General features: G+C 45.4%; 1 protein-coding gene across 1 annotated transcript in view; it reads left to right on the top strand.

Moving 5' to 3' along the window:
- Positions 1 to 14,930, top strand: part of dctd (dCMP deaminase) — a 48,563-nt gene extending 33,633 nt beyond the window's left edge. Inside the window, exons 5-6 of the mRNA XM_041868312.2 lie at positions 6,898 to 6,994; positions 14,238 to 14,930. Coding sequence (XP_041724246.1) covers positions 6,898 to 6,994; positions 14,238 to 14,319 — 179 coding nt within the window. The 3' untranslated portion in view covers positions 14,320 to 14,930. The remainder of the gene's footprint in view (positions 1 to 6,897; positions 6,995 to 14,237) is intronic.
- The last annotated feature ends 757 nt before the right edge of the window (positions 14,931 to 15,687 follow it).

Raw genomic sequence — 15,687 nt, 5'->3', positions numbered from 1 at the left:
TTGTATTTTACGTATATATTTCCCTATCACACTTTTCATCCTTCTACTAAATATACTTTCCTGCAACCCGCCTCACTCAATGTGGAACGGATTCTATTATTTCCTCACCTTTATCTAGAATCTCCAGTTGAAACTAGCCAGCTAGCTAACTAGCTACTTGCTATTAGCCACCATTAGTGGTTTTCACCCAGTACATCGGATTTTCTGCCGGAATCACTGAATCACTGGACCTGTAACACTGGATAATCGCAACTAGCTAGCTGCAACCAAATTAACGTTGTTGTTGGCTAATCAGCCTTGAGCTAGCCTTGAGTCAGGCACATCTCCCGGCTATCTACGTCTCTGTCAACCGGACGGGACCTCCTAGAGTCGACACGGAGCCCCGCCGATCCATCACGACTGATCTGCCGACGTAATCGTCTGTGGTTTCAACAGGCTTCCCGTTGCGACGACCACGAAGATCCATCTGCTAGCCCCGGCCCGCTAGCACACGCAAACAACAACCGTGCTTCCTGCTCGCTGTGCTGTAGCACCAATTCGAACTGCTCTCGGACTCACATATTGCTGTTCACTGGACCTTATGATCACTCAGCTGCACAGCCTATGCCTGCTGGACTGTTCCTTTACACGGTACCCTGTCCTGTTTATCTGTTTAACCTCAGCCCAAACTTTATCGCCATTCCACCCCCCATACACGCCGAGACCGGCTCAATCGGTGCCTCCAGTGATGCTATCTCTTTCATTGTTACCCAACGCTTAGGTTTACCTCCACTGTACTCATATCCTTCCATATCCTTGTCTGTACATAATGCCCTGAATCCTTTCTACAACGCCCGGAAATCTGCCCCCTTTATTCTCTGTACCCAACGCACTAGAAAACCAGTTCTTAAAGCCTTTAGCCGTATCCTTATTCTAGTCCTCCTCTGTTCCTCTGGTGATGTAGAGGTTAACCCAGGCCCTGCAGCCCCCAGTATCACTCCTACTCCCCAGGAGCTATCATTTGTTGACTTCTGTAACCGTAAAAGCCTTGGTTTTCTGCACGTTAACATCAGAAGCCTCCTTCCTAAGTTTGAGTTATTCACTGCGTTAGCACACTCCGCCAACCCTGATGTTCTAACAGTGTCTGAATCCTGGCTTAGGAAGGCCACCAAAAATTCTGAAATGTGCATCCCCAACTACAACATTTTCCGTCTAGATAGAACTGCTAAAGGGGGTGGAGTTGCAATCTACTGTCGAGCGAGCCTGCAGAGCTCTATCATACTATCCAGGTCTGTGCCCAAACAGTTTGAGCTTCTACTTCTAAAAATCCACCTTTCCAGAAATAAATCTCTCATTGTTGCCGCTTGCTACAGACCCCCCTCAGCCCCCAGCTGTGCCCTGGACACCATATGTGAATTGATTGCCCCCCTTTTATCCTCAGAGTTCGTACTGCTTGGTGACCTAAATTGGGATATGCTTAACACCCCGGCCATCCTACAATCCAAACTAGATGCCCTCAATCTCACACAAATTATCAACGAACCTACCAGGTACAACCCTAAATCCGTAAACATGGGCACCCTCATAGATATCATCCTGACTAACTTACCCTCTAAATACACCTCCGCTGTCTTCAACCAGGATCTCAGTGATCACTGCCTTATTGACTGCGTCCGTAACGGGTCCGCGGTCAAACAACCACCCCTCATCACTGTCAAATGCTCCCTAAAACACTTTAGCGAGCAGGCCTTCCTAATTGACCTGGCCCAGGTATCCTGGATGGATATCGATCTCATTCCGTCAGTAGAGGATGCCTGGTTGTTCTTTAAAAGTAATTTCCTCTCAATCTTAAATAAACATGCCCCATTCAAAAAATACAGAACTAAGAACAGATATAGCCCCTGGTTCTCCTCAGACTTGACTGCCCTTGACCAGCACAAAAACATCCTGTGGCGTACTGCATTAGCATCAAATAGCCCCCGCGATATGCAACTTTTCAGGGAAATTAGGAACCAATATACACAAGCAGTTAGGAAAGCAAAGGCTAGCTTTTTCAAACAGAAATGTGCATCCTGTAGCACTAACTCCAAAAAGTTTTGGGACACTGTAAAGTCCATGGAGAATAAGAGCACCTCCTCCCAGCTGCCCACTGCACTGAGGCTAGGAAACACTATCACCACCGATAAATCTACAATAATCAAGGATTTCAACAAGCATTTTGCTACGGCTGGCCATGCTTTCCACCTGGCTACCACTACCCCGGCCACCAGCTCTGCACCCTCCGCTGCAACTTGCCAATGCCCCCCCCCCCCGCTTCTCCTTCAAACAAATTCAGACAGCTGATGTTCTGAAAGAGCTGCAAAATCTGGACCCCTACAAATCATCTGGGCTAGACAATCTGGACCCTTTCTTTCTAAAACTAGCCGCCGAAATTGTCGCAACCCTTATTACTAGCCTGTTCAACCTCTCTTTCGTAACGTCTGAGATCCCCAGAGATTGGAAAGCTGCCGCGGTCATCCCCCTCTTCAAAGGGGGTGACACTCTAGATCCAAACTGTTACAGACCTATATCCATCCTGCCCTGCCTTTTGAACGTTTTTGAAAGCCAAGTTAACAAACAGATCACCGACCATTTCGAATCCCACCGTACCTTCTCCGCTATGCAATCCGGTTTCCGAGCTGGTCATGGGTGCGCCTCAGCCACACTCAAGGTCCTAAACGATATTATAACAGCGATCGATAATAGACAGTACTGTGCAGCCGTCTTCATCGACCTGGCCAAGGCTTTCGACTCTGTCAACCACCGCATTCTTATTGGCAGACTAAATAGCCTTGGTTTCTCAAATGACTGCCTCGCCTGGTTCACCAACTACTTCTCAGATAGAGTTCAATGTGTCAAATTTGAGGGCCTGTTGTCTGGACCTATGGCAGTCTCTATGGGGGTGCCACAGGGTTAAATTCTTGGGCCGACTCTTTTCTCTGTATATATCAATGAGGTCGCTCTTGCTGCTGGTGACTCTCAGATCCACCTCTACGCAGACGACACCATTTTGTATACATCTGGCCTTTCATTGGACACTGTGTTAACAAACCTCCAAACGAGCTTCAATGCCATACAACACTCCTTCGGTAGCCTCCAACTGCTCTTAAACACTGGTAAAACTAAATGCATGCTCTTCAATCGAACGCTGCTGGCGCCCGCCCACCCGACTAGAATCACTACTCTCGAGTATGTGGACAACTACAAATACCTAGGTGTCTGGTTAGACTGTAAACTCTCCTTCCAGACTCACATTAAGCATCTCCAATCCAAAGTAAAATCTAGTATCGGCTTCCTATTTCGCAACAAAGCCTCCTTCACTCATGCTGCCAAACATGCCCTTGTAAAACTGACTATCCTACCGATCCTTGACTTCGGCGATGTAATTTACAAAATAGCCCAACACTCTACTCAGCAAATTGGTTGTAGTCTATCACAGTGCCATCCGTTTTGTCACCAAAGCCCCATATACTACCCACCACTGTGACCTGTACGCTCTTGTTGGCTGGTCCTCACTACATATATGGGGGGCGGCAGGTAGCTTAGTGGGTAAGAGCGTTGTGCCAGTAACCGAAAGGTCGCTGGTTCTAATCCCCGAGCCGACTAGGTGAAAATTCTGTCGATGTGCCCCTAAGCAAGGCACTTAACCCTAATTGCTCCTGTAAGTCGCTCTGGATAAGAGCGTCTGCTAAATGACGTAAATGTAAATGTAAATGTATATTCATCGCCAAACTCACTGGCTCCAGGCCATCTATAAATCACTGCTAGGCAAATCCCCGCCTTATCTTAGCTCATTGGTCACCATAGCAACACCCACCCGTAGTATGCGCTCCAGCAGGTATATCTCACTGGTCATCCCCAAAGCCAACACCTCCTTTGGCCGCCATTCCTTCCAGTTCTCTGCTGCCAATGACTGGAACGAATTGCAAAAATCTCTGAATCTGGAGACTCTTCTCTCCCTCACTAACTTTAAGCATCAGTTGTCAGAGCACCTTACCAATCACTGCACCTGTACACAGCCCATCTGAAATTAGCCCACCCAACTACCTCATCCCCATATTGTTATTTATTTTGCTCATTTGCACCCCAGTATCTCTATTTGCACATCATCTCTTGCACATCTATCATTCCAGTGTTAATACTAATTGTAATTATTTTGCACTATGGCCTATTTATTGCCTTACCTCCATAACTTGCTACATTTGCACACACTATATATATATTTTCTGTTGTATTTTTGACTTTGTTTTGTTTTACCCCATATGTAACTCTGTGTTGTTGTTTTTATCGCACTGCTTTGCTTTATCTTGGCCAGGTCGCAGTTGTAAATGAGAACTCAACTAGCTTACCTGGTTAAATAAAGGTGAAAAAAAAATGAAAAAAGCTCAAGGCTGTTGGTTGGGCTGATCTTGGATCCTCAAGAGGCTTTGCCTTCTTATTAGAGCTATGAGGTAGTGAAGCCCCACTTCATAACCCCCAAACGACCGTATCTCGGCCCACAGACCAGACACGCCCACAGACCAGACACTCACACACAACCCGCGCCTTCCTTACACACATCAAAAACGAAATGCCCAGTTGCCCAATTACATAGTAAGGACATTACACACACACACAGTTCTGTTCCAAAACAAACCAGTGTAATTTCAAGCCATCTCCCTGATTCCCCCTCTGTGCTACTTAGACTCATGGTGGTCTGACAGCATGAGCAAGACCTACTGCTGGAGCATATACCGCCCCCTCCACCATCTCCACAACCAATCATGATTCCCCTTCCATCACACCCCAGTGGAGTTCTGGAGCACACACACCCCCTGTGGCCCCACCCATACCATCTCCACAACCAATCATTATTCCCCTTCCATCACACCCCAGTGGAGTTCAGCCAAGCGCTAATGCCAAATACCGCGGAGCCCACACAAGGCAATATTGACAGTGCATTGTGTGTGCATTTTTATTCATGCTTTGTTTATTGGATATGCATTTGGAACACTGGCATTATCCCCTTTCAGACTGCTACCATATGCAAACTCACACCCGGACATTACTTCAATACGTACGCAAGTTTGATTAAATGTGTTATTTATTTTCTGTGGTTATTTCATTTAGCAGGGAACTGTTTTTCCTTACATTGTTTTCTTAGAGGTGTACAAGTTCTTCCCAAGAAAGTCATATGTGTGTTTTTAAAGTATGTAGATTCACACTCATTGCATCTCTGTGCTTTTCAAAACCAGTACACCTAGAAATAATGATAATACCTTATATGCAAATCCAAATATCAGAGATGATATTTTCAATGGCTGATTATGAATAAAGGAACTCACCCACACACTGTCTCTGCACTCTGTGGCCCTTACTCTGTGGCCCTCACTCTGTGGCCTTCACTCTGTGGCCTTCTACGGCTGCAAACAATCCGACCATAAAGGTCTTTGTTACTTCCACTTGGGAGAAGCGATACTTTGTGTGTTTATCTATTTAAATGATTGTTAGCCCAGGCAGCATCGCTGCACACATTCAGATACACATTTCTGTACATATTTATTCGCTGCTAATGTTTCTTTTGAATAGTCATTTGTATAGTGTAGTTGTTGTGAAGTAGGCTTAGCTCTTGTAATTGTTCAGACCACTGTTTCTTAATCCTGATCCTGGGGCCTCAAAGGGGTGCATATTTCTGCACTACACACCTGATTCCACTAGTACAAGGTTTGACGATGAGTAGAATCATATCTGTAGTGTTAGGGCAAAAACACAAAGGCACCATGGATTACCAGGAGCAGAATTAAGAACCACTGGATCAGGCCATAGCTTTACTGTGATTACAGTTGGATTTCAGTAGCTCCACTGGCTGGCATTTCTCACCCTTCTGTTAACATCAGTGATAGGAGTGGAAACTGTACAACAACTTGTGTGATACAAAGTGAAGAGAATATGATGACCATAACAGTCCAGTCCATACCAGTTGAACGGATATTATCACCACTGTTTGTCTACTGGAAGGGATAGACCACTATACTAGAGGCTAGCCGGTCTTTTACTCCCTATAGAGATAGTGCTGCTAACAGTAACACCTTCAGCCAGCCCTATAGTCAGTCGCTCTTTATCTACTGTGGTGAATAGAATTCACTCTGCGTGGTCTCCCCTCAGCGGATCACAGGATAAATACCAGCTCTTTCACAGTTTCCCGCAGATGAAACTGTCCGATAATACAGGGCGGGTGAGACTGGGAAGCCGTGCTGGGTAACGCTGAGCCGGTTTGAGCCAGCGGCTCCTAAAGCTCTGATGATGCGGGGAAGATATCAGGCGGGCCCAGCACAGAGCCATGGGGGACAACCAATCCTATCTCTGCAGTTTATGGGAGTTTCAGGGGGGTGTTGGCAGATAAGGCGGGCACCCGCTGTATGTGACCTTTGCCAGAGTGAAATTGTGTGTGTTTGTGTAGGGAGCTGCGGACCTCGCAAGCATGATGGTACGGTAGATATACTAATCGAGCCAGACCCTGTTGTATACCGCTTAGTCCCTCTCTCTCTCTCACTCACACACTCTCACACACACACACACCTCCATTAAGCGGGAAGGGGGTGGTTTTAAAGATGCCAGCTGGGGTTGGTAGATTTCCTGCTTCGTCTTTAGTTCTCGGTATTGGACTCGGCCTGCTGTTGAGGGTTTATCGACCGCCGCCACACAATACACACACACACTCAAAATTGCACCCCTCCTCCCTCTCCACTCCGCAGGGTTTAGTGAGGCCTCCCTCCCTTAGTCACCACTCGCCATCATCCCGAGCCTGTCCGATAGATAATTGACTCTCTCTCTCTCTCTCCCTCTATTTTCCCCTCCCTCCCTCACTCCCTCTTTCCCCTCGCTGTCTCTTACCTACAGGTATAAAGGACGTGATTTATTTGTCAGACAAGTACCACGACATCCCTGAAATGACTGCCTCCAGACGGCTGCTTAACTTGGCAGGGATCGAATACAAGTGAGTCTCCTGAGCCGCCGTGTGTGTGTGTTGCTCCTGGATTGAGGGGATGGAGGGAGGAGGAGTGTGGATGACTTAATTGACATCTGCCAGCCAGAGAGGGCTGACCGATCTGTGAGAAGAGGTGTCCAAACAAACAGGGTTGGAGCTTAGATGTCGCTCCCCTTGGAGTTACATGTGTGTCTTTGAACCTGTATACATGTGTGTCGGAGGGTTGGGGCATGGTGTGTGATGAGGGGGTTAGTGCCTGGATATGGAGGTTGTTTCAGGGGTGTAAACCTACCCACTAATGACCTGTCCTGGGACTACTGGGGGGTCAGCAGCGCCAGACTGCACCAGACCCCATACGGCCTATAACTAACTACCTGCTGCCAACCTGCTCTCACAAACAACACAGGATTGAGTGGTGGAGAGAGAGATGGATGGTGGGGAGGGAGAGATGCAGAGGGGTGGAGAGAGAGATGAAGGGGTGAAGGGAGGGAGGGATGGAGAGGGGTGGAGAGAGAGATGGATGTTAGGGGAAGAGAGGTGGGGAGGGTGGAGAGTGATAGAGAGGTAGGGGGAGAGAGATGTGAGTGGGTAGAAAGAGGTGTGATGGAAGGAGCAGGTAGATATTTTGATAATGTATTGTGTCATATCTCTGTCTCTACATATTCTATACTGAACATATTTCATGTTCAGTATAGAACATACTCTACATATTTCATGAGCTGAAATAAAAGATCCCAAAAATGTTCCATACGCACAAAAAGCTTATTTATCTCAAATTTTGTGCACAAATTTGTTTACATCCCTGTTAGTATGGTATGGGCAGGCATAAGCTACAGAAAACGAACACAATTGCATTTAATCGATGGCAATTTGAATGCACAGAGATACCGTGATGAGATCCTGAGGCCCATTGTCTTTCCATTCATCCGTCGCCATCACCTCCGTGTTTCAGCGTGATAGTGCACGGCCCCATGTCAGAAGGATCTGTACACAATTCCTGGAAGCAGAAAATGTCCCAGTTCTTCCATGGCCTGCATACTCACTAGACACATCACCCATTGAGCATGTTTGGTATGTTCTGGATCGACGTGTACGACAGCGTGTTCCAGTTCCTGCCAATATCCAGCAACTTCGCACAGCCATTGAAGAGGAGTGGGACAACATTCCACAGGCCACGATCAACAGCCTGATCAACTCTATGCGAAGGAGATGTCGCACTGCCTGAGACAAATGGTGGTCACACCAGATACTGACTGGTTTTCTGATCCACGCCCCTACTTCTTTTTTTTAAGGTATCTGTGGCCAACCGATGCACATCTGTATTCCCAGTCATGTGAAATCCATAGATATGGGGCCTAATTAATTAATTTAAATTGACTGGTTTCCTTATATGAACTGTAACTCAGTAAAATATTTTTGTTCAGTGTAGAAATTGTAGAAATGCATATATTGAAAGCATTTAATGAGACAAAAAATGTGCAACATGAAAATATTGTCCCATTTGTGTAATTTATTGACGGCCCCCACAAGACAACTCTCATTTCTTAATGACCAAGCTGAAAAACTAGGCCAAATCAAGAAGTTCAGCCCCCATTTAACAATGATTTCTTCATATTTTCACAATGCGATGCGTCACATTGACAACTCACATTGACAACTCACATTGACAACTCACATTGAAAAGAGCCTTCTATAGGCTTTCTTTTTACCAAATGAAAGTTTATAGCCGACATAAAACAGTACCTTTACATTCAATATTGTTTAGATAATCAAATAGTTTAATTGAAACTTAAATAATTCCCAGAATCAAATAGGCTATAGGCTGCAAAAATAGCCTTCATTTATTTAGTAGGCTATTGGCTACTCAAACTTTTACCAGCCGCACAGGTTTAAACTTGATATGGCTGTGTATGGTCAAAATGAACGAAAGCCTGAATGAATGTAATAGTCCACTGAATTATCGTAAACAAATACCTGCTTGCACTTTTGCAGGCTGTGTATCCATGTACTGGGTTGTTGTCCTCCTTGTCAACAATTACTCCAAAATCCTTCCAAACCGGCGATTTCAATCGAGCAGCACCAGCTTCCACGATAACCTTTTTGTTTTTATTTCTCCTGTTACGTTACCCATTCTCACGTGCGCTAGGAGGCAGGGAAAATAAACTTTGCAACATATTGTCACGTGGCAGAAGGAAACATAAGCTCTGCACGTCCACAAATTGGAAATGTTTCAGCACCACACAAATAGGCTACTAATGGACAGTTCACTGCTCCACTCTCTCGCTATGTGGCTGGTAGCCCAGGCAGTGTCTGCCTCACCACTCACATAGCCAAATAGATTTTGCAACACAGTTCAACACAACAAGCTCCTGGGTTCGTAATTTTCATTTGAATCTTGATTGAAAACTTTTCCGACCCGCTATATAATTGTTCTGAACTGCGGGTTGAATGTTTTCATTCCACCTGGTAGCAGATTTTTGGGGGGGAGGTTCAACCGCGGGGAACCGTGGGTATCCGACCAGTTGCAGGACTTTAACACACTGTATAGACCCCAAACAACAAATACATACTCTGTAGATCCACATATACATACTGGTGGGTAAAAAAAGCATATTTTTCACCCACACACGTCCTTATCTGCAGGTACATGAACAAATAGAACTTTCTAGAATTTATTCCCATTGAAATGTCCTTAGCTACATTACACACACACACACACACACACAGTACGCATGGAAATCTCCCACTGAGCTGCATGTACACTAAACAGGGTTGCAGCTCAGGTATTTAAATACGGTCTTAATACTTCATCCTCATCAGATAAAATAAGACTGTTAATGTTGGAGACAGGAAGCCAGAGGAGACATAATAAATAGTAGTGCGTTCCAAATGGCACCCTATTCCCTGTAGAGTGCACTACTTTATGGCACTACCCATAGGGCTCTGGTCAAAAGTAGTGCACTCTACAGGGAATAGGGTGCTATTTGGGACGTACACTTCCACTGATTTAAAAAATACAGAAATATAGAAGTCTTTGAAGATGTGTTCATATGGAGGTGTAGAGGTTAACTCCACTAGCTGGTTTTATTGAGGATGTCCTCTACATGCACCCCATCAGTGCTGTCTGAATCAGTGTTGATGCAGTATAACCAGTTGAACTGCCCTTAGTAGTTGTAGATAGGAATTATTGCCTTCATTGAAGGCCGAAACGTTAATCTTTTAACCCTGCTTAAATAAAACAAATTATTTTTAATGCAGAGCAAGTGTTACGCCTTTTCCTTTTCAATTATGATACAAAATGTTGGTTGCACCTCGACTCGCATTGGTTGAGCGCCCTCCACTTTCCAGAGATAGGAATTATAGAAATAAAATACAATTTGTGTTTTGTAAAATGTACTGTAGTTTGTCAAATGTTATGTGGACTGAAATGTTGCCTTTGAGAATTTGTCGGCGAGTGGATAATCCGCCTTTACCATCTGTCCTACTGGCGAACGTGCAATCACTGGAGAATAAACTGGATGAGCTCAGTTCGAGACTATCCTACGAATGGAACATTAAAAACTGTAATATCTTATGTTTCACTGAGTCGTAGCTGAACGAGGACATGGATAATCTACAGTTGGCTGGGTTTTCCATGCATCGGCAAGACAGAACAGCAACCTCCGGTAAAACGAGGGGTGGTGGTCTGTGTCTATTTGTCAACAACAGCTGGTGCGCGGTCTCTAATATTAAGGAAGTCACAAGGTTTTGCTCGCCTGAGGTAGAGTACCTCATGATAAGCTGTAGACAACACTATTTACCAAGAGAGTTTTCATCTATATGTTTCGTAGCTGTCTATTTACCACCACAAACTGATGCAGGCACTAAGACCGCACTCAACGAGCTGTATAAGGCCATAAGCAAACAAGAGAATGCTCACCCAGAAGCGGCACTCCTAGTTGCCGGGGATTTGAATGCATGAAAACCTAAATCAGTTTGAACATATTTCTACCAGCATGTAACATGAGCAACCAGAGAGAAAAAAAAACCTCTAGACCACCTTTAATCCACACATAGATGCATACAAAGCTCTCCCTCTCCCTCCATTTGGCAAATCTTACCATAATTCTATCCTCCTGATTTTTGCTTACAAGCAAAAACTCAAGCAGAAAGTACCAGTGACTCGCTCATTACGGAAGTGGTCTGATGATTCGGATGCTAAGCTGCAAGACTGTTTTCCCACAATGCCCTCCGACAAACCATCAAACAGGCAAAGCGTCAATACAGGACTAAGATTGAATCCTACGACACCGGCTCTGATGCTGGTCGGATGTGGCAGGACTTGCAAACTATGACGGATTACAAAGGGAAACCCAGCCACGAGTTGCCCAGTGACGCGAGCCTACCAGACGAGCTAAATGCCTACTATGCTTGCTTCGAGGCAAGCAACACTGAACCATGCATGAGAGCACCAGCTGTTCTGGATGACTGTGTGATCACGCTCTCCATAGCCGATGTGAGTAAGACCTTTAAACAGGTCAACATTCACAAGGCCGCAGGGCCAGACGGATTACCAGGACTCTTACTCAGAGCATGCGCTGACCAGCTGGCAAGTGTCTTCACTGACATTTTCAACCTCTCCCTGACCGAATTTGTAATACCTACATATTTCAAGCAGACCACCATAGTCACTATGCCCAAGAACGCCAAGGTAGCCTGCCTAAATGACTACTGCCCCGTAGCACTCACGTCTGTAGCCATGAAGTGCTTTGAAAGGCTGGTCATGGCTCACATTAACACCATCATCCCAGAAACCCTAGACCCACTACAATTCGCATACCGCCGCAACAGATCCACAGATGACGCCATCTCCATTGCACTCCAAACTGCCCTTTTCCACCTGGACAAAAGGAACACCTACGTGAGAATGCTGTTTGTTGACTACAGCTCAGCGTTCAACACCATAATGACCTCAAAGCTCATCACTAAACACCTCCCTCTGCAACTGGATCCTGGACTTCCTGATAGGCCGCCCCCAGGTGGTAAGGGTAGGCAACAACACATCTGCCACGCTGATCCCCCTCAGGGGTGCATGCTGAGTCCCCTCCTGTACTCCCTGTTCACCCACGACTGCGTGGCCACGCACGACTCCAACACTATCATTAAGTTTGCAGACGACACAACGGTGGTAGGCCTGATCACCGACAACGATTAGACAGCCTACAGGGAGGAGGTCAGAGACAACAACCTCTCCCTCAATATGAGCAAGACGAGCTGATGGTGGACTACAGGAAAAGGGGGGCCGAGCACGCCCCCATTCACATCGACGGGGCTGTAGTGGAACGGGTTGAGAGCTTCAAGTTCCTTGGCGTCCACATCACTAACAAATTATCATGGTCCAAACACACCAAGACAGTCGTGAAGAGGGGCAGACAACGCCTATTCCCTCTCAGGAGACTGAAAAAATTTGGCATGGGTCCTCAGATCCTCAAAAAGTTATACAGCTGCACCATCGAGAGCATCCTGACTGGTTGAATCACTGCTTGGTATGGCAACTGCTCGGCATCCGACCGCAAGGCGCTACAGAGGTTATTGCATACAGCCCAGTACATCACTGGGGCCAAGCTTCCTGCCATCCAGGACCTCTATACCAGGCGGTGTCAGAGGAAGGCCTTAAAAATTGTCAGACCCCAGCCACCCTAGTCATAGACTGTTCTCTCTGCTACCGCACGGCAAGTGGTACAGCTTCTACCCCCCAAGCCATTAGACTGCTAAACAGTTAATCAAATGGCTACCCGGACTATTTGCATTGACCCCCTTTTTCATGCTGCTGCTACTCTGTTTATTATCTATGCATAGTCACTTTACCCCTACCTACATGTACATATTACCTGCACATTGACGCGGTACCGGTACCCCTGTATATAGCCTATTTTATTATTACTTTTCATTTATTATTTTATTTTTGAGCAAGTATTTTCTTTACAAAAAATCTGCATTGTTGGTTAAGGGCTTGTAAGAAAGCATTTCACGGTAAGGTCTACACCTGTTGTATTCGGCGCTTGTGACAAATAACATTTGAGTGAGAACATCTTTGGCCTTGGGATTTAAAAGCAGGTGGCAGGCAGCATTCATTCTGTGTGCACGCCTGTGAACAGACTAAGGGTGTGTCTGTGCAGGACGGTGGGTCTCAGTCTTCAGAAAGAAAGGTGTCCTGGAATGCTATTAGTGGTGGCATTTTAAAAGGCAACAAGGCTTTTAGTGTGTTATGCAGTGGTGGACTGTGACATGCTACAGTGCCTCTTCTCTTCTGCTTGGGCACGTACGCCACGACAAGGTGTTAAGAAACTACTTTATAAAAAGCCTCCAGAAAGGCTAGTGGCCTGCCACTGCAGTAATGGTAGCTGCTGTGCTACAAAACTTTATGTCCCAAATGGTACCCTAGGCACTGGTCAAAAGTAATGCACTATATAGGGAATAGGGTGCCATTTGGGATGCAGCCTGTGATGCTCTATTGAGCTTGAGCCACACAGGGTGGAGGTCTACAGGCCTCGAGACAGATCCAGGGGTCCTGCTAATAGACCTAATCTATCTAACCATCCATCTACACATGTAGACATCTAACTATACAGCCTCAGGACTGTACGGGAGTCCAAGCATGGGGACAGAGAAAGAGGGACAGAGAAAGAGGGAGAACAAATACAGAGAAAATAAAAGGACAAAAAACAGAGAAGAGGGACAGGTAAAGAGATGGTGAGAGAGTAAATGAGAGAGAGGGGGACAGAGAGATGGGTAAAGAGACATAAGAGAGTGATGAGGACAAGAGGAGTCTGCTCTCTGCTGGTATTGGGGACCTCGGTAGGGGGTTGAGGCGAGGGGCGATAGGGGGGCAGAATGCGCCCCTGGTCCTGGTCATTACTTCCTAGAGGGGGTGGCCACTCCACCCTACACCCCCCCTCCCTCTCCCCAGGAGGCTTGTGGTTAATTGGCTCCCCCAGAGCTCCTTCCTGGGTGCAGGAGGATATTAAGTTGAAGGGTGGGGAAAAAAAGAATAATCTGAAAGCTATGAGTTTCTTCTTTGTCTTTTTTAAACTGTCTTCCCTCCCTTCATCTTTGTCCCTGCTACCTCTCCCACTCTTCTGTCTCTCAGACTCCAGAAACAGTCCCTGTGCTGAAAAAGTTCCTGAAAAGTTTATAACTTCACAAAAAGTGACTTGCTTTTTCTCCTTTTCTCTCTCTCTCTCTGTGTCTCTGTGTGTTTGTCTGTTCCCAGGCAGTTCAAGCCCAAGCAAAACAAGATTGTCATCGATTTTAATTCTATTAACCACTCTGGGATGTTCAACGGAAAAGCCTGAATACACTCACCTTGAGAGAAGGAGAGAGAAATGGGAGAAAAAAGAGGGGAGAAAGAGGAGAGCGAAAGAAAGAGAGGGTGCTTTGTCAACTCCTCCCCTCACAACCCACCACGACTAGAGGAACTCAAGGATATCTCTACTGTAAATGTTGAAATTAATATATGGAAACATTCATTGGAAAGATTTTGCTTTTGTTGTCTTTTACAGTGCGAAAAGTTCTTTTTATTGTGAAATTTTGTGAAAATGTACGTTGGGTCACATGGGGTTACTTTTATTGTGGTCTCTTTTCATTTGTATGCTCTCTGCTAGAGAAAGTAAAATAGCACTAGTGGACGATGGCTGTAGTTATTTCCTTCTACTATTTTTTACTTTTTTTCTTTACACAATCAGGATTTCTGAGTTTTACTGTTTTAGACCAACAACTGTTTTTGTTCTTCTAAATGTTATACAAAATGATACAAATGTATTAGTACCATATTAGGTCACAAATGGTGGGCTACTGAATGTAGCCTACTACTGTAATATTGAGTCTCAAACACTAAACCATATCATATTGTGTGCTACACATGCAATGTCGACCAAATAAACTACGAGCAATGTTTTAAAAATCATTCAAGTGTACAGTCTGTTTATGCAGAAATATAAAAACTGCTATAGCTTTGTCTCTCACTCTTTTTAGTTATTACTTTGAATAGAAGAGTAATCAGGTGGTAGAAGTACTCTACATTGACAAAACCTCCAATTCCTCAAAAGAAGACAGACATGCAAATAATATTTTGGGTAATATCCAAGCATATATCTGCTGGACATGAAGTGGTGGATGTGTAATACTGTGAATATGCAGGTCAATTCAATACCCCACACTAAACTATGCTGTTCAATTTCACTGGACCCTATGTTCTGCTTGCGTTGCCGAGAAACAGGTTTGCAAATCGAGCTGGTGGTTGGACCCAGACAGGAAAAAACTGTGAGAAATGGAATAGCTAGTTGAAGGATGATAACTCCATATTAGACACCTTTAGGTGTGCTACTCACAGCCTCCATGTAGACGTGTATACAGAATTTGAAATCGTCCCCACACACTCACTCCTGACAAAAAGGCAGTGAGAGAGTGTGTGTGACGTGGTAATTGAAAGAACCTGACATTTCCGTCTTTCCCCAGCCTTGAAACAAGTGTGTGTGATTGAGAGGATGAAAATGGATTAGCCTGTGTCTGATCTAGAGGGTGTTAATACGGTGAGTCAGGAGCGGGTTTGGAGAGGCCTATGGGATGCTACACACAAACACTATTTTTTTAGTTAGCTTTCTTCTCCCGACCTCTTCCTCTCCCTCTCCACCCTTTCAGGTGACCCCCTTCATGCTCTTTAA

The sequence above is a fragment of the Coregonus clupeaformis genome, unplaced genomic scaffold, assembly GCF_020615455.1.
Source record: "Coregonus clupeaformis isolate EN_2021a unplaced genomic scaffold, ASM2061545v1 scaf0260, whole genome shotgun sequence".
NCBI classification, from domain to species: Eukaryota; Metazoa; Chordata; class Actinopteri; order Salmoniformes; family Salmonidae; genus Coregonus; species Coregonus clupeaformis.
Note: the sequence above shows the minus strand (reverse complement) of the source record. Positions and strands in the feature narration are given on the sequence as shown.